General features: G+C 62.1%; 4 protein-coding genes across 4 annotated transcripts; 1 reads left to right on the top strand and 3 right to left on the bottom strand.

Annotated features, from left to right (window-relative positions):
* Positions 1–3,577: 3,577 nt before the first annotated feature.
* PLICBS_009325 (uncharacterized protein) lies at positions 3,578–4,658 on the top strand (the record flags this gene model as incomplete). Its single annotated transcript, XM_018324938.1, has 2 exons — positions 3,578–4,044; positions 4,121–4,658. 2 exons carry the CDS (start codon positions 3,578–3,580, stop codon positions 4,656–4,658), a joined length of 1,005 nt encoding a protein of 334 aa, XP_018176332.1.
* Positions 4,659–5,090: 432 nt separating this feature from the next.
* Positions 5,091–8,662, bottom strand: PLICBS_009324 (uncharacterized protein; the record flags this gene model as incomplete). The annotated part of the gene is made up of 7 exons (XM_018324937.1): positions 5,091–5,937; positions 5,990–6,119; positions 6,171–6,480; positions 6,533–7,387; positions 7,440–7,528; positions 7,601–7,737; positions 7,797–8,662. 7 exons carry the CDS (start codon positions 8,660–8,662, stop codon positions 5,091–5,093), a joined length of 3,234 nt encoding a protein of 1,077 aa, XP_018176331.1.
* A 591-nt stretch (positions 8,663–9,253) lies between these two features.
* PLICBS_009323 (uncharacterized protein) lies at positions 9,254–10,195 on the bottom strand (the record flags this gene model as incomplete). The annotated part of the gene is made up of 2 exons (XM_018324936.1): positions 9,254–10,106; positions 10,170–10,195. 2 exons carry the CDS (start codon positions 10,193–10,195, stop codon positions 9,254–9,256), a joined length of 879 nt encoding a protein of 292 aa, XP_018176330.1.
* Positions 10,196–11,886: 1,691 nt separating this feature from the next.
* On the bottom strand, positions 11,887–13,806 carry PLICBS_009322 (uncharacterized protein; the record flags this gene model as incomplete). Its single annotated transcript, XM_018324935.1, has 3 exons — positions 11,887–12,607; positions 12,663–13,022; positions 13,079–13,806. The coding sequence occupies 3 exons, from the start codon at positions 13,804–13,806 to the stop codon at positions 11,887–11,889; spliced, it is 1,809 nt and encodes a 602-aa protein (XP_018176329.1).
* Positions 13,807–18,313: the final 4,507 nt, after the last annotated feature.

Raw genomic sequence — 18,313 nt, 5'->3', positions numbered from 1 at the left:
AGAGAGATAGCGACTGTGACGACGATGACCAGAGACGCAGACTATCGAGCAAAAGCGACCGTGGTGAGCGCACTCTCCGTCGAGATGCCAACGGTCCGCCTCGTGTAAGTCACGACGCGCAAAGACGATACCGCGCTACGGACAAACAGAAAACGAGCGACGAGGGCGTGGACGACGACAGGACTTTAAGGAGGAACAAGCCAAGTCGACAACGCGGATAACTACAACACAACACCATGGTGGTCGCATGGGACTAGACTGGCGTGCAGCGCCCGGCCCGGTGAGGCGCATCGTCGGACGCTCGCCGGTTCGCTTACGGGCGGCCAAGATGCCGCCGTCCGCCACGGCTGCAGGGCATGGTGGAGCGCCCGAGTGGCCGATGACACGGCCCCTTGTGGTTGCGGGTTGCAACGTGCATGCATGCATGGAGCAGCGGCAGCCCAAGTCGGAGGGGAGGGCAAAGCAATTCTGCTGGCCCGGGTGCTGGCGCCATGTTGGGCTGGGGCCGCCGGTCTGGGCAGCTGATGAGGGAGCGGCGGATGGCGCATCTCTCCAATCTCTGACCTCTCTCCGCCAGTCTCTGGTGGCCTCGTATTTTTTTTTCTTTCCTTCGCTGGCAGTCGAGCGAGGCGTGCGTTAGCTTCCTTTCAGGGGTCAGGCTCGAAGTGCCTGGTTCCTCGCATCGCGCTCAGCCGCAGTCCCGAGGCGGGACCCCTGTCGAGCCGCCTTTGCCATGTCCGCCGCCTGGCGAGCTCGCTTCTGCGGGTTGCTGCATCGTCCTCGGCGTCGTCGTCGTCTGCATGCAACTGCGACGCGTCCGGTCCCGTGGGCGGATGGAACGACAGATTGGATGGCTCTCTCGTCGTCCTCTTCCACCCGGTCCTCCGTCTGCTTCCGCAGCGCGCATCAATAGTCCCGCCGAGACTCTGCACGCCAATTGCGGCCGAGATATTTGCAGCTTCTCGTTGCATCTCAGCGTTGTAACCGCCTGTCGGTCTACCGGGGGGCGATCTGGGCGCGCTGCCCTCTCCAGGTTGTCCTTGGTATTGGGACCGGGGCCCCGGGCCGTTCGAACTTCGCAGTCAAGAGAGTGATTGCCTGGTGTCTGTGCCCTTGGTGTTGTTGACTCGCGCTTCATTAATCAATTCGTGGCGCCCACCCATCTTGTCCCCAAGTTGTCTCCCCAACGTCTGGGCCCGATAAGCTTTCTCGTTGCAGACGGGCCACAAGCCGCCAGGACAACCACACCGTTGTCGTCGCCAAGCAGCTGACCTGAGGTCCCTGATGAAGGGGCTGCCGTCCACCACCCAGAGACGCCGCATTTGCAAACCCTTGCGGTCGCCCAATCATCAAGGGTCCTCGATAATGACCTGCAGGTCAGCCGCCGATACGAACCCCAAGACGGCAAGGATGGAGGCGCGAACGTCCAGGGCCTCGTCAGCCCGCTCATGCCACTTGCCAGAACCCATCAAAACCCATGTCACGCCCGGGCGCTTCGGCCGGGTGGCGGGTAAAGAAGAACCGGCCGGCTCATGCTTCCGAAGTCAACCACCCTCGACCTTTTGGATTCTGGCTGTCGTCGAGGAACGGCTGCCGTGCGATGTAACACCGACGCCGTTCTCGACTGGGCCGCGACATGGCAGAAGAGGCGATAGTTTGGCTTCCGGATGCATCGTGCCGCTCCCACCATGCAGGTGCCTGACCATGTTGCCCCTGTTGAAGCCATAGCCGAGGACTCGCAGAGAGGCATCAGCCTTGGCGCAGAGGTCGAGACGTGGCAGCACGGCTTCTCGGTCCTGCAATTGACCTGGTCATGCTGCCCTCGACGTAGCATCAAGCGTGCCATGGGTAGCGGAAATATTGAGGAACTTTTTAACGTTCCTATTCCGATGCGCACATACTCGCCTCCCCGCGTTCAGGGCCTGCGGCCTGCAAAAGCGAGTTTGTCGGCCGAGGGCCATCCCTCGCGTCGGCGATTTAACGATTCGCCCGCCGCCCGCAACGGGATGTCGGCTCCCGTTGATAGCCTTGCCTCAGGGACAGGTCCATCTGCGTCTCGCCACTTACACCTCTCCCGCAGGCGTTGTTGGCTCTCAGCGCTGCCTGCATTGCACGAGCCGCGGCGCCCGCCTGCGGGTTGGGCGAGTCGCACGAGCGAGCCACGTGTACCACGCGAACGGCTCTCCTGTCTTGTGCTGCCCTTGTGTGTCTGCAGAATGCCGCCGCCGCCGCCGCTGCAAGCCACTGGGGAAGGGGGAGCTTTGACCAACTCTCCTTTCTGCATCAACCCGGCCGGGCAACTGGGGCCTGGATGACGGACGACCACCTTCGAGGTGGCAGCTCCACCAACATTGACTCGCTGTGGAGCGGGCAGCGGAGCGAGGAAAGTCAATCGTGGAGCCGTGGCCCGCCGAGTGGACAGCATCGAAGACTGACTGTAGACTTGAACTGACATCATGCGGGTCGAGCTTCGTTTCGAAGTTGGTCGCCGGACCGTGACGCGACCTCCCTCGTCAAGCTCGGAGACGGAAAATCGTACTCGAATTGGTGGATTGGGCCGCCTCCGCCTGGTCCTGGTCCTGGCCGGGGCTCCAGAAAGAAACTCTGATCAGCAGATCAACGATCGGCATTGTGTTACGCTGCTGTGCGGCGTCGGTCAGGTCAGGGCAGGCCAAATCTGTCTGCAGGAGGAGGGGAGTGGCTGTCCAGCGAGCCGTGCAGTGCAGCAAGTGCCATAAATTCGAATCCGGGCCTTCTTTCCGTCCTCCTACTAAGCCCGCCCGCGCCACAATCCAGGCCCGCCCGACGGGAGCAACTGAGCCACTCACTGCTTCCAGGTTTCTCACATCAGCTGGCCTGGCCCGCGTCAAGCCACTCTGCGGACCGGCTTCTGGGGGCGCCGTGTGGCTGTGTCTCACTTGACAGGGTGGAGGTGGACCGCCGACTGCCCCCCTTTTGCCCAATCACGTGCGCCGTCGTGGGGTTGACGGACGAGTGACCTCATCGCCAACCCCACCAGCCACACACACACGCACCCACAGCGTGACCCTTCCTCGTCATCAACGCGCAAACTCTCTTTCTCGCTGCCCCGACGATGAAACGCCATGATTCCCACCTCTTGGCTGCGCTGCGCTGTCGACTGGCAAGCTGCCGTTGGCTGGGGGCGCCCCAGCTGAAGCGGGCATTTCTCGATTCGCACACCCGGAATAGGCGAACGTGAGGGGCCTCCCGAGCCCACGGGTCCCATCCGCCGCCCACCCACCCATGGACGACGTAATGCTTCCTGTCGGTAGTTGAATAGACTGACTGCAGGCAGGTGCACATCTGCCCTTGATCTTTTCTTCTTCTTGAAATCCCGGGACTGGCCCCTGACTTTGAACCTCTACATTCCTTGACCCTATAATCTCGAACTCGATTCGAGCCCCATCTCCGTCCCCAGTGACTGCTCCTCCGCCTTCATTGATATCGCACCCCCGCCGACTCGTCGTCACCTACTCTTTCGTACGCGGCGAAGTCAGGATCGCAAAAGGAAAGAACAAGAACAACAAAGGCAGTAGCAAAACAAATCCTCACCACCATGGGCGCCGGATCGGGCCTCGCCCTCAAGGGCATCCAGTGGTTCCTCCGCGGCGTGCAGTTCTGCTGCGCCGCCCTCGTCCTCGGCGTCTTCTCCTACTTCCTCGCCACCCTCTCCAACCACGACCTGCCCATCGCCACGTCGGTCAAGGCCGTCGAGGGCATCTCGGGCGCCGCCGTCCTCTACACCATCGCCGCCCTGCTGCTGCTCTGCTGCCTCGCCGGCTTCTTCCTCACCTCGCTCATCGCCATAATCCTCGACATCTGCTTCATCGGCGCTTTCATCTACGTTGCCGTCGCGAACCGCAATGGCGCCACCTCGTGCAATGGGTACCTCGACACGCCGTTTGGGCGTGGCGAGGCCGGTGCTATTGCGGAGGGCCGGACGGGTGGGTTCACTGCGCTGCCGAGTTTCCGCACCGCGTGTCGCCTGCAGACGGCGTGTCTAGCCGTCTCCATCATCATCATGTAAGTCGGACTCTCCTTCACTCCTCCAAGCCTCTTCCTCCGTGGAGATTTGCGTACTAATGCCCTCCCGCCCCAGCTTCTTCTTCGTCTTCTCCATCCTCATGGAAATCGCCCTCGTCCGTCACCACCGCAAGGAGAAGCGCTTCGGCCCCGGCCCGACCAACAACTACACCTCCGGCTACGGCACCAAGCGGACCGCCAGCACCGCCGGCGCGGGCGGCGGCTTCTTCGGCCGCTTCCGCCGCAACAAGAACGCGCCCGCCGCCGCCGACGACGCCAACGCCCTGCCCGAGCACACGCACCCGGGTCAGCTCGACCCCGCCGCGGCGCGCCAGAGCTACGGCACCGAGAACACGGCCTACTACGGGCACGACGGCCGCGGCGCGAGCGCCGACTACGCCAAGCAGGAGACGGGCTACGGGTACCCGAGCACCACGCCTTCCGCTGGCGGTTATGCTTCTGTCCCGCAGACGACGAGCTACTCGCCTGCCCCCCCGGCGCAGACGGGTGGCTACCAGCAGCAGCCCACGACGGGCGGTGCCTGGCACGCGCAGCCGCAGATCAACGAGCTGCCTGCCAACTATCGCTACGGAGATGGCGTGTATGACCGCTAGTAGACGCCGCCGCCGCTCCCCTCCCTGCGAGGCAGTCAGTCAGTTGTACGATAACGGTGCTGCGAGAAATGGAATGGCCCTGTGATACCCCTCGTCTTATACGGCGAGACGTGGCTGGCGATGAAGTCGCCCTGATGCCATCCGGGGTTGCTTTGGGGAACCCTGACCTGCGATTAGTGGACGACGTAAAAAAGCGGCGTTGCAGAGGCGCCCGTAATGCTAATAGTATATGTATGTATCATGCTCAAAGACTCTGAATAGCAATATCAAGAATTGGTCCCGGAAGAAGTTGGAAAACACGGTGCACCACTGTCATAGCCAGCTTTGTACTATTGGGAGCAGTTCTCATTGTTTCACTCATTCCACTCTATGCGCGCTTGTCTATTCGTAAGGATATATGCCATGCCCCCTCCCGGTTCACCCTCCACCCTCCTACGACGGCCACCCCTCGACGTGGTCCATCTCGCTCATGCCGTCGTTGCTGCCCATGTCGGGCCAGTTGACGTCGAGCCTCTCGAGCTCGCGCGTGAAAAAGTCCTGCTCCTCGCGCATGGCGACGCGTATCTCGGGCGCAATCTTGTCCGGGTAGCGGCGGACGTTGCGCCAGTGCGTGAGGCTGCGCAGGGCCTGCTCCTGCGGCAGCGCGCCCTCGACCTCGGCGTCGACGTCGCTGCCCGCGAGCCACTCGTCGCGCAGCTCCGGCCGGCAGTGCAGGTACACGGCCGTGATGACGCGCATGTTGCTCTGCCGCCACTTGCGCCCGCAGTACGGCACCTGGTTCTTGAAGAGCTTGAGCGTGTACAGCCGCAGCTCCTCCTGCGGCACGCGCAGCGACTTGCGCAGGATCGTCGACGACTTGTACTGCACCAGCAGCAGGTTGCGGTGCGCCTTGTTCTTGCACATCTTTTGCATCACCCGCAGGTAGTTGATGAGCGAGAAGAAGTTGCGCCGCGAAAAGTCGGTGATGGGCTCTGCCGGCAGCGGGTTGACGGGGTAGCCGAGCTCGTCCACCTCCGGCCTGGTCGAGGCTTGGTCATCGCTGCCGGCGCCTTCATCCTCCTCCTCCTCTTCTCCCGGCGCCTCTTTGTTCCCCTCTTCGGGGGATCGCCTCCGCTTGATAGGGGGCGGCGCTGCGCTATCATCGCTTTCCTCTCCGGGGCGCGGCTCGTTGCCCTCATGCTCTGCCTCTGCCTCTGCCTCTTCCTCATCTTCCTCGCCCTCGATGTCGCTCTCGACCTTATCCTTGAACTTGGATCGCAGGTTGCAGAATTGAAAGAAGCTATCAAAGTCAGCCACCGGCCACGGTCACGGAACAAATGTTGGACACCAACCTGTTTTCGACGCGGTCCATCTTGCTGTCGACAACCTGCTGAATGTCCTGGTGCGCAAATAACTTGAGCACTAGCGGGACATAGTTAGAGTCCAGCAGAAGCTGCGTTAGGTATTCGAACTTGAGTACATCTAGTTATCGTTAGCTCACGCACCGCCACTGCGGCACGATAGAACACTTACGAGACACCCTCAGCCACTTGAGCAACAACAAGAGAATTGCGGTCATCGCCTTGGACGTAATCTCTCTTGTCCTCGCCGCGTCAATCTCCTCGGGAGACGGCTCGGGCTCCTCGGCATGCGGGATCTGGCCAGCCGCCTCGGGAGACCTCTGCGCGGCGTGACCGCCGTTTAAGCCGGGGTTGGCTCCCCGACCAGCCATGCCGTTGGGTACTTGCGCCGACTGCTGCTGCGTCACAATGGCCGTGACGTTGACGAGGATTGGCCGCAAAAGTACAATCACGAGTGACTGAAGATGGGGGAGCGCTTCTTTCTGCAGCGGGCTGTCAGCCACCAGAAAGACGAACCACCAACGAGGAACTTACGTAGAACTTTTCGACGGCGACAAGTCTTTGCCTGTCCCTCTCACTCAGCCGATCCGGATGGGGGCCAAAGTCCACTTCCTCGTCTGGGGGATGCGCCCTCTCCTTCCTCTCCTCTTCCTTGAGTCCCTTGAGAACCTCCCTCTCTTCCAGCGACAGCTCGTCGAGGCTGAGGCCCTCGATCTCGTCATCATCGTCCTCAACCTCCCATCCGCGCTCGAATTTGAGGAATCGCTCGCGCTCGTCCCATAGCTGGCGGGTCGCACGGGTCATCCGAACGCGGGACGAAAAGAGCTCCCCAGCTTCCAGAATCGATGCTGGGATGTCGCTACCCTCCCAGCGTCGGCTCACGAGAGCCTCGTGAATGCCAATCATGCCCTTTCCGCCGGCACTATTACTAGTAGCGTCGAGCGGCGGGTACATGAATGGGAAGTTTTGGTTGGTTTGGTAGTTTTGCTTCTTGCCTCCCTTTCCGCCTACGCCAGGAGATGGCGGCGGCGAGGGCGCGGGCGTGGCAATGTGGACGGGCTGATGCAGGATGGAGGCCCCGCCACCTTGGGCGTGGGCTGGCGCTGGAAGTATGCCGTTCGAGGCGTTATTCCTGGCTGATTGGTGCGGCAGGGGTGGGAGGAGGGAGTTGTTATCTGCCTCGAGGGGTATCAACGGCTGTGGAGGGACGTAGGCTGGATACTTTGACGTAATTTCCTGGCGAAAGGCGTGGTAGTCTATGGGCGACGCTGTGATGGTCTCCTTGTCGCTGTTTTCGCTCGTCATCTCGCTGGTGGCCATCTTGACCTGCTCAAGCTCCTTGGTCCCGCCGAAGACGAGCAGGATGGATTTCCAAAACAGCAGGAAAATCTGTCTCCGTCAGCGGCGAAGTATAGATGGCTGTGAATGGGATGGTCATTACCTGCATGTGAGGCATCGTACTTTGCTCGTCCCATCGGAGCTTCGAGGTTGCGGTGAGCATGAAATCCACCAACGATGGGTTCAACTCGACTTTGTGACAGTTAGTGCAGTCCGCGCAAACCTGTCGAGAGGAGAGGGGGGGGGGGGGGATCCGAGACATACGGAGCTTGTTGTATGACGAAGACATGTCCTCTGGGTCGCTGAGAGCCTCCTGAATGGCAATGTACATGATGGTCATGAGGTTCATCAGCTCATCCTGCGCCTCCTGGGGGCTGGCCTGCTGCTGAATGTCCCCAGACCTGCACTAGTTAGCGAAAACTCCGTACACATCGAAGTTTGACGATTTCTTGATACTTACCAATGCATCTCGAAGCAGTTGCGAAGCGCCCCCCAAACGACGGGGAGCCCCTCAAGCGAGGCCAGGCACTCGACGCCCGCCTTGATGGCCTGCAGCTGCGATATGCTCGCAATAGAACGCCCCTCTCCCGCCGTCGCGTTTGGCGTCGCCGTGTCTCCCCACCGACCCAGCACGAGGTACACCAGCTTGCCGATGGACGCAGACCGGAGTGCCGCGTCGTTGGACTGCACGCCCGCAATGGCCGCCTGCACGAAGCGCGCGCGCGTCCCGTGGTCCGCGTCGTCCCACGCCAGCGTCTCCCTCGCGGCGCCTTCGCCGTCTCCGCCAGAGCCGCCGCCCCCATTGCTGTTGCCGTTCCCGCCGTCGCCCGCCTCGGTGCTGTTCCAGTGCCACTCAAACGCCTTTTGCGCGGCGTTGAGTCGTACCCACTGCCAGAACTGGTACACGAACCACTCGTCAATCTCCTCGGCGTGCGGGCCCATGTCCGAGTAGACAAAGTCGTACGCCACGGGCTCGGCGCGGTTCACCTCGGCGACGATGCGGCGCAGCTGCAGCAGGGACAGGGAGTCGGTCGGCTCGGGGCCTTGTTGCTGGCCTTGCTGTAGCTGCTGCTGTTGTTGCTGAGAGAGCTGGCCTCTGCCTCGCCCGGCGCCCTGCTGCGGCGGCAGGCTGGGCTGCATGGCATTCCGTGGCAGGCCGGGCCGTGTCGGCGGCGCGGGGACGGGCGGCTTGTCGACCTGCTGCTGCGGCTGCTGCTGCTGCTCGGCCACCACCTGGCCCGTATCGGCGACATCGCCGGTCGGCTTAGCGGGGTCCGCCGCACCGTCCTGGCCAGCTGCTGCCCTCGAGGGCCACAGGCTGTTCATCGTGCCGGTCGTTGTCGTTCCGTCGTCGTGGTGAAGGAGGAGGGGGAGGTGAGGCTGCGATGGTGGTGGTGGTGAGAGTAGCTTCGTCCCCCGTGGCACATCATGAGCGCGCCAGCTGGGACGATGGGTGCCGTCGATGTCGCTCTACTCCATTGACGGCCGCGCGTCTCGAGAATGTAGACGGAGTTCGGGGGTTCGTCGTGGTCGGTCCAACGCGGCGCGGCAGTTGTCGCGTGTCGTCGTCGCCTGGGTGTGGTGGAGGGGTCCGCGTTTCGGCGTCTGTGAGGTGCAGAGCTGGATGGACAGCCCTGGAGAGCTCCCAGGCCCGTTGGCGGTGGAGGTGGTAACGGCCGCCGCTAATTGGCTGGCGGTCCACCGCCAGCTGCTTGAGTGAACCTCAAACCCCCACTCGCAGCAATAGCCGCGCCATCCGTCAGGGGTCCAGGAGCCAGAGCTCGATCTACGAGAGCACGAGCAGGAAGGCGTTCGCGGCAAGAATGATAATCGTCATTGCAAATTCAAGTCCAATTGCTTCTAGAAACGCCCGCTTGCGTGAGAGAAAAGGAGCTCCGAAACCCTCTCATTACCATCTCACTCAGATCCATCATCCGAGTCCGACCCGTCGCCGCCGTCGGCCCCGCCAGCACCCTGCTTCTTCTCCTTCTCCTTGGCCCTCCTCCTCAGCTTCTTGAGCCTGTTGAGCCTCTTCTTCTTGTCCTTGAGGTGCTCCTCCTTGTCCGCCAGCTGCTTCTTCGCCGCCTCCTGCTTCTCCTTCTTCGCCCTCTCCTTCATCCTGTGGATGATGCGCGCCTTCTTTCCCGGTCGTTTCCTCCGCCTCTGCTCCTCGTCGTTGCCGTCGCCATCGTCGCCTATTTTGCGTGACTTGCCGGCTCCCGCCTTCGCGCTTTTGATGTCGCCAGCTTTGCGTGTCGTGACGATCCTGGTCACTTTCCAGGGCATCTCGAGACCCCACGATCTCTGTTGGGAGCGCGCAAGCACGTCCTCGCCACTCACAGCGGCGTACTCGTACTCTTTCCTGAGCTCTGGCGGGATGTCCGTGACGAGGTAGTACTGCGCTGTTCTCTTGCGGATGATGTCGCCGTCGCCCTGGTTGGCGGCCTGGTCCTCCAGCACGACCTTGGGCGCCGCGGCCGTCGATGTGCTGAAAAGCTTGAACTCGAACTCGCCCAGGTCGGCGTCCTCGTCCCCATCAACCTCATCGTGGGTCTCGGTTTGGCGGCCTTTCTCCTCTTTTTTTGAACCAGAGGATGGCGGTTTAGGGTCTGCGGCGGGCCGGTCTGCTGCGCTGGGTGCACCCACGTCGAGCCCGAGTGACCGCGCAATCTGGGCGTTCAGACGAGCCTGCAACTCGGCGTCAACCTCATCGCCGTCGCTGCCGCTCCAGTCCGAGTCTCCTGAGCCGTTGAGATCCTCCCGTCGGACTCTGTAGTCATGTCAGCGGCGAGTCGACGGATGGGTTGGCAGCACTCTCCGCTGGGTGTCGAACCTCTTGGCCTGAGGCACCTCGAACATGACTGCCTCACCGCCGCGAGGCAAGCTTCAAGAAACAATGCAATGCGTTTTGGCGCCCCGCGAAGTCAATGTGTCGGCCCGTGGAATCGTTTCACAGCCACGTTTGATATCGAAATGTGATGCGAGAAGAATGAGGCGATGAAGGCTCTCATCCAAGCGCTGTCCTTGTCCAAAGAATTTGGCTCCGCAACTGGCCTTATCTTATCGGGCGTGGACTTATGCGCGTGCGTGGGGAGGTACCTACCTCGACGCCAGACTTTGCGGGCCGTCCAGGTACCGAGCTCAGGCCCACCGGCTGTGGCCGCCAGCGAGCACGCTACCAGCCAACGAACCCCCTCCGGCAGCGGTACTGAGTGCGGGCTGTGACGGGAATGGACTCGATGCCACCGACGAACGTCACGGGCTTCACTTGCATGTGAATTCAAAAATCAAACATCACAGCAGTATGCACACCCGCCATTTAGGAAACAACTACAGTCAAATCAAAAGTGTATCCCAGAGCTAGAGAAAACAACCGGTATAACATGGATATCGCGTAACATAAACCACCCGCCCAAATGAAGGAGTACTAAGACAACAGGAGAAGAAACCGCCCAAGTCGACTCGCCTCGCCTACACTCCTAGTGGTCACCGTACAGGACAAATGCCCGCCCTCGAAAAGAAATCCTTCTTATCCAGGAAAAGAGGTTCGCGTCTCGCCCAAAGTGCCTGCGCCTGGAGGCCCGCTTTGGTCTGGCCGTCCATGTCATGCCAACGCCGAGTCCTGTCGACAGAAACTCAAAAACAAATCCCACCCCCCGGACCGTCGCTCGTTCGGGCCTGTCACAGGTCCGCCGGCAGCTCGCCTGCTCGAGACCATTCGTCTCAGCTAGAGAGACCGCGTTGACGTTGCGGGTCGTCCGGCTGCAGCACCTGCCAGAGCCCCATCTCATAATGCTGCCCTTTCGTCATCCATGCTCGTCCACATGTTACAGAGAGGCCACCCTCATACTTGTAACGACTGCTTGCATGCGCGTCATGCCAAGATGAAGGACTCACGTCCCCACGGCCCGCTCAATGCCGGGTATCGATGCTCGGCTTCCCCGGTCAGTCCAAGCTCGGGCACTTCGCTCGGCCTGGCCGTGACTCGTCACACGGCACACGACTGGCTGATTGCCGGCCATGGGCCATGCGGATGCGCGGACGACCAAGAAAGTGGGAAAGGTGGTCTCGGAGCCTGAAGCCTGCAGCAACCGGTTGCATCGTCCCACCCGTCTGCTCCAATCGACTCCGCCCCGTCCCGTCCATGACCAGGATGCCACACATTCATACGTTCCGCTGCTATTGGCCCTCCCGCCACATGCCGGGGCCCGGAGAGGAGCCTGGCATGCGGAATGCCTCGATACTGATCTGCTCCTTTGCCGGGACGTAAACGCTGCTGAGACCCATCGCCATCGTATGATTTGTCGCGCTCTCTTCCGCAAAAAGACGACGGGGTCCCGCCCGGGTGATTCCCAGACGCTCTTCTGCGTGGTCAAGAAAATCTCGTACGGGCTTATTTATCCCGCTGCAGAAGGGCAACCGAGCGAAGATGCGAGAAATGTTGTACAAGGATCGCACGGCCGCGATGGGAAATTCTAGGCCCGGGACATCCCGCGGCGCCCGGGCCGGCCTTGAGCGGCGAATGAACCCGCGGGGCCTAGAATCTCCCTCTACGCCGCACTCCACGAGTAGTTGCTCATGGAGTCAAAAGCGGCGCGAGGACCGCTGCCGTAAACGGCCGACGAGCCCACCTCATGCTTGAGAGGCGGGATAGTGGACGCTCCGCTCTTGTAAGGCTCGTGAGAAAAAGAGTACGATGACCGTGCGTCTGCGCCTGCGTATGCTAGGCTGGAACTGGGCTCCGCCGCTGTCGTTGTCCAGCTGTTCGACGAGGGATAATAATCTCTAGACGAAGGGTTGGTAGAGTTTGACGACTCGGATGTATAGCTAGGCGCATGTGAGGCGTCGCTTGTACTGGCCGCCGAGGTCCGGTAAGGGCCATAGCGGTAGTCGGACGAAGCGTCCGTGTTTGCGATGGAGCCAGAGCTGTGCACTGACTGATGACCCGCCTGGCGGGGGCTCTTAGACGGTCTGGGGTTTCCGTCTAGATATCGGGGCATGTTGAAGGCGCCGTCTGTCGCGCCCATGGTGACGCTGGGCGCTGAGCTGGTATAGGCGTACTGCGACCGGAGCGAGGACTGCGGCTGCTCTCCCGTCGTGAGGGACAACGAGGGTGCCAAGGAAGTCTGCAGCGGCAACTCCTGAGGCTCGCTGGCGAAGCTGGACGCGCCTGCGAGTGGCAGCTTCGGGTACGGTTCGCCTCCGATACTTGTTGACGGGTAGGCGCCTGGCCCTGACGTAGGAACCTGCTGGCTCCATGACGGATAGGAGCTGCGAGGCCAGTTCATTAGCAAAGGACGACAAGCGAGTCTGCAAATGGACCTACTTAGACCGCATCGAGCTCAGAGAGCTGGCTTGCGACTTAGGGGGGCTGAACGTAAACGAGGAACGCGGAACCTGCATATCGATGCTCCTTGCCTTGTCCTGCTTCAAGCTCATGGCGCTGGCTACAACACCAAGCCCGGTCTCGACCAAAGCTTGGCCCCGTGAGCCGGCGCTGGAACCTAGTAGAGGAATTTCCTTGCGTGCCTGGAAGTTGCGTGGGCTTCGTCCTCGCACGACGATAGGGGCGGTAGTCGATTCCGTGAGCACAACCTTGCTGCCGTCAGAAAGTGTCCCGTGGACCTTCAGGTGCAGTACAAAGTGTTGTTGAAGTTCCTTTCTGCGTCCGTTGTTCGCCGTGGCACTATACATTCGAGGGTCAGCGGCCGTCACTCACGGGCGAAGAGAAGCCTCGCCTACATTCTGAACTGGAGCCGACGCCACCCAACGGGATAGACGGCCAATTCTCCGTCGGCGTCCGCGCCGTCATCCTGGAATGGTATCAAAGGCACAGCAGGGGGTTCCTGATCCGGCGTTTGCGCGATCTCAGGGGTGTTTGGTGGCGGCGTCTTCCAAGGGATTACGATGAGGCGAACGCTGTTGCCGTCGACTGACTCGATGGCGGAAATGGAAACCTCCATGCTGGTAATGGGAAGCGTCTCGTTCGACTCGCTGAGCACGGAAAGCTGTCCTCGCGGCATCACCAGGGAGCCGCTGATCTGGAAGAGGTTGCGACGGTAGCAGGTCAGTTCGGGCTGCATCGTCGAGCCGTCGGTGGCGTTGGCGGGCATCTCCGACAGAAAGAACATGCCGTGCAGCTGTGCGGACAGATCCATCTGCTGCACGCGGCCGTGATGGTCAACCACGGTCGACTTGTCCTGGGCTCGTCTAAATGCCAACAGCTTGTGGTCCTGGTTGACAGTCAGGCGTGAGCCGTCGTCCCGGAGATCCTGGACGATCTCCTGGTAAGCGGGGGGCTCGGCTTGCGAAAAGGAACGCTTCAGGTTCGAGTAGCTCGGGTGTCGCTCGTAGGTGCTTGGCTCGTCCTGGGAGTAGCCCCCGTAGCGGTAGGCCTGATGATCCATGGGCGCGTGGCCGCTTCGAGGACGAGCGGCCGCCGACGACGAACTGTGGAAGGGGGAGTCCATGGCGCCTCCCAGCCGGCTCGGCAGATGGGACGAGCCGCCATAGTTGGGCCAAATGCTGGAGTGAGCGGGCTCTCCTCTCAACTCCGTCATCGTAGCCGGGTATGCTGCGGTGGTCATCATGAGATCATATCCTCGCGCCGAGGGTTTGGGCTTCTGTGCCAAGTTGGATCAAGGGGACGTCTGAGGCCCGCGCTGCTTCTTATGGGCACGAGAAAGGGGATGAGGACGTGCGTGGGTTGCTATATGTCGTCCCTGGACGGTGACACTGGTGGCTTTTAGCTTTCCACGGACCGAGTCGATGGAGCAGATGGCCTGAGCGGATGGCGATGCGAGTGATCCAGGTCCTGTACGGCGAGCGAGGCAAAAGCGGACGAGGTTGCGGGCGGGCGTATACTTGTATCCCGATGGAGCCCCAAGACGGCAGATGGTGGAGGGGCGTGTGTGGTAAAAGGCCCGGCACTGCTCCGGGGGCGGATACATCTGACTTTGGGACACGGCCGGTGTTAACATCCAGGAACGGGAACTAGGCTGGAGCAACGGGTCCCTTGGACAAGGGACAGTGGACAGGTCGCATCCTGGGCCCAGATGGCTAACACCGATTCACGACGACTAATCCTCGTGGTGAACCTCCGTTTGAGGCGCGAGCCGGCCCAGCCTGGGCGCACGCCGCTCGTCTTGGAAGGAGACAAGCGGACCCAGACCGAGCGAACGTCTCCGAGAGATCAACGTTAAACAGACAATCCACCCAGGTCCGCGTGGAGAGACTAGTCGCGGAAGAGCCCAGGACATTGCTTCGTACGTCGCAATGCCGGGCTCGAAACCCCAAGCCTGAACGTAACAGAGGCCCGCTGCCACACGCTGACGACGTCTCACTGATCTATGCATCGTGGCGCTGCGCATGTCTCTTCGTCTGCAGAAGAAGCGCCAGGGAAAACAAGCAGAATAGGCCCAGCCCTGCTGGATGGCAGGCAGGCCGGGGGGCAGTCTCGAGGTTGCGTTGGGGGCGAGATCAGCTCTGACGACACGGGAGAGACTGCCGTGGGATGGGTGATGTGCGAGACAATCGCAGGTGGCATACGAGATCGTTGGAGAGGCAAAAGGAAACAGGTGACTGACAAGGCAGGGCTCCTGGCGAGACATGCCTCCATGTCGCCCGTGTACACACACCCCTCCCCTCATCATCCATCCAGGCCGCCGTCTGCCGAGGACCTGATTTGACGTCTGCTGCTGGCCGCTGGGCTGCTAGCAGGCTGGCGGCCCTGGTGCTTCTGCATCAAGGTCCTTTGCGCGCCGAGTACCAGTGACGGGCCAGGGAGGGCCGGTCGGTTCTGCCGAGGCGGTGGCTTGGGCGGATGGCTGGAGGAAGCCAAAATAGACCCCAGGTAGCGTCTACCTGGGCTCGGCAAGGGCCACGGCCCACGGTCCCCATCGCTGTCGATTGGAGGACGGACGGGGACAAGAAGCAGGGGTCAGGCGTGAAGGTTGGCGAAGGCAGTGGAGCAGCGTGGGGATCCATCCTTCGTGGTGGGCCAGTTCACAAGCCGTCCCAAGGGCACATTCCGAACCCTGGCCACTGACGAACCCGGGACCCGCAGGGCAGCTGCTGCAGCGTCGAGGACGTGTGTGTGCTCCGTTCTTGCGACAGGCAGATTGCTCCGAGGCCAGCGGAGGGCCAAGATGAGGCGCGCGTGTTCTAGAAGATGGCACCGTTGGAGACGGCGGGCGTCAGGTTCAGCTGCGGGTGTGCGGCCGGCGCTGTCGCGGCGCCGAAGCAGCGCAAATGGCAGATCCCAGCCGATTGACGGAGAAGGGAAGCTCGAATTCCTGCACGAACGACGCGCCTCCCCACGGGACGCCTTCTTCGCTTGTCCGCGACGGCGGAAGCCGAGGCAGCGGACCACATCACGAGAGGGCGAGGCGGCATGTACGGCCCGCAAAATGCGGCGATGTGTGTGTGGGAGCGTCAGTGGCCGGTGGTGTGTGCGCGCGTCTTGCGTCCGTGTCCTGGTCTGTGAGTGCGAAGAGCGTTGTGTGAGCGTGCGTGCGTCCGGGTGTGTGTGAGTGTGCGCGTATGCAATGGCCCCAAGGCGCGATCGAGCGTGTTGTACTTCGTACGACCGAACCGTCGTCAATCAGGAAAGGACCCAAGCAGAGGCCAGCAAGAGGCCAGTGTCAAAGACCCAAGCCGAACCAGTCGGCCGAATTGTCGACACCGGGCAGCGCGCATGGAGGAGCATGAGGAGCTAGTTCTGTCCACGCGGACAATGACCGAGGGCTCTGGCGCACTCTGCTCGCCAGTGTCTCCGCGAGCGAGCCTTTGCGTCGGCGTCAGTGCACTCGGAGAGCGGCAACGCGCGAATGTGTCAGATGCGAATGAGAGACAGGCACTGGATGACGACGGGGGACGGCGGCGACTGACGACGGGGATTGGAACTCGAACTGGGCTCGGGCGGGCCCTCTCAGTCCTGGGCAGGGTGCGGGTGCGGGTGCGAGAGAGCCAAAAGAGCCCGGCCCAGCCCAGCCCAGCCCAGTCAGTCGCCCAGCGCAAGGCAGCAGCAATCAGAGATGGTCGAGATGGAGCCTCCCACTAGCGGCGGCACTGACTGGGCTGACGGGTGCGCCTCCATCGCCCCCATCTCCCCTATCGCCGACACGGAGCCAGAGATGGGTGGACGGAGCGGGCTGCCGTGGTTGGTCTGGCAGGGGGGGCATGGGGCGGCCGTCAGTGGGGGGGAGGGTGGTGGCGCCCCTCTTCTTCAGGGTTGGGGTGCGCTTCGTTGCGCTTGGGGCCATGCCCGGGGCTCGAGGGCCCATTTGCCGTTGTCGTCGTCGTTGCCCAGGCCCTGTCGACGACCTTTTTGAGTCGGGCCCACGATGTGATGCGATGCGATGCGATGGGTCCGCAGGGGACGGACGGATGGACGGGCGGACGGCGGGAGAGGCATCGCCGTCAGTGTTTGTGCTGTGCTGTGCTGTACTGTACTGTTCTGTTCTGTTCTGTGCACCGATTGTGCAGTGCTCTACCCCGTTGTGCCGTGCGTGCTCTGCACCGCGATGTGCTCCTGCGGTGGCTTGGTGCCTGTTCGTCGCCCGATCTGCCCGCGCTGGCGCCCGTCGTCGTCGTCGGTCTGGGCGCTCCTGGTCCTGGCGGGGAGTGGACTCTTGTCGCCGCTCGCCTCCCTCGTCTCGACGCTGGCCTGGCCGCAAGGCGATCCCGTCACCGTGACCGGCACCGGGGATCACCTCGCCTCTCGATCAAGGCTTGCCCCGTGCGCCGCCCCGTTTGACCCGAGAATTCGTGATTCGTGGCTGCGGCCCAGCCATGTCTTACCTTGCTCAGCGAAACGAGCAAAGGTCCTGTGGCGTCGTCGACCGTGGTCGGTCGAATGTGAGGTGCGGCGTTTGGGCTCGTTGGTGCGGTGCACTGCACTGCAGTCCAGTCCAGGCGGCGGGACGCGAGGGACCTCGCGCAATGTCCCGCCCGAGAGCTGGTGACAAATGCGGAGGGGGGACTGGCCACGCACTGCCGAAAGGGGAAGCTAGGCTGGGGGCGTGGGCTCGAATGGCTCGGCAGGATGAAGGTTGAGGACGGCAGGTCGCGAATGGGAGGCACGAGACGGGTACACACGCGGACAGAGAGGTGGTGGAGGTGGTGGAGGAGGTGGTGGTGGTGGCCTCGCGCCTCGCAGCCTTCACCTCGTTTCGCAGTGGCAGATGTAGACAAACAGGGGGAGGAAGGCGCCGGCGAGGGGAGGGGTGTTCCTGCTGCAGGGGTGTGAGGCACCACCTCATGGCACCTTAATGACTGCCCTGTGCCATGCGCTGACGAGGAAGCACGCACTGGAACCTGGAAGGGAAAGGGGGTGACGGGGCAAGCCGCCACCAGCCACCTCCACCATCTTTCTGTGAGGTACTCCGTGTGAAAGGCACTAATAGCATAAGGTATAAGCCATCTTGCCCGACTCGATACGTAGCAGTGGCATATGAGTTCTTAGCACAGCGAGTGATTCCCACGCGCCGAGATGGCGGCCGAAGGTGGTGGCCGATGGACGACGAGGGGGAGTGAGCGGTTGATGGTGATAGGTAGGTCCAGGCGGTAGGGGTATGGGACGATGTCCATGATGGGTGCTGGTATGGTGCCAGGCTTCTTGGCCTCGTCGTCTTTCGCAATCCCGGATTAAGCTTGCAGCGCCAAGGGTCGTCGGCCGATGCCTGGACCTGGACCTGGCGGCGGCCGCGACCTGCTACGACCGGTGCGCGGGGGCCAGCCAGGCACCGTACGATTCTGCGATATGGCGGCAGTTCCAGGATTCCTTGGTTCTGCTGCCGCTTCCAAGGCGAGCACCCCGTCTGATACTGGACGGAGCGAGGATCGATAAGGGAGCAGGGAGCAGGGAGCAGGGGAATGCGCCTCGCCTCAACGGCCAACGATGGATGGAGTGCAGATGTTGGCCACCTATCCAACGGCTTACAGCCCTGGGGAGAGGGCATGGGGCCTGTCGATGAC

The sequence above is a fragment of the Purpureocillium lilacinum genome, assembly GCF_023168085.1.
Source record: "Purpureocillium lilacinum CBS 284.36 DNA, scaffold_7, whole genome shotgun sequence".
NCBI lineage: Eukaryota > Fungi > Ascomycota > Sordariomycetes > Hypocreales > Ophiocordycipitaceae > Purpureocillium > Purpureocillium lilacinum.
The sequence above is the reverse complement of the archived record's forward strand: the minus strand, read 5'-3'. Positions and strand labels throughout refer to the sequence as shown.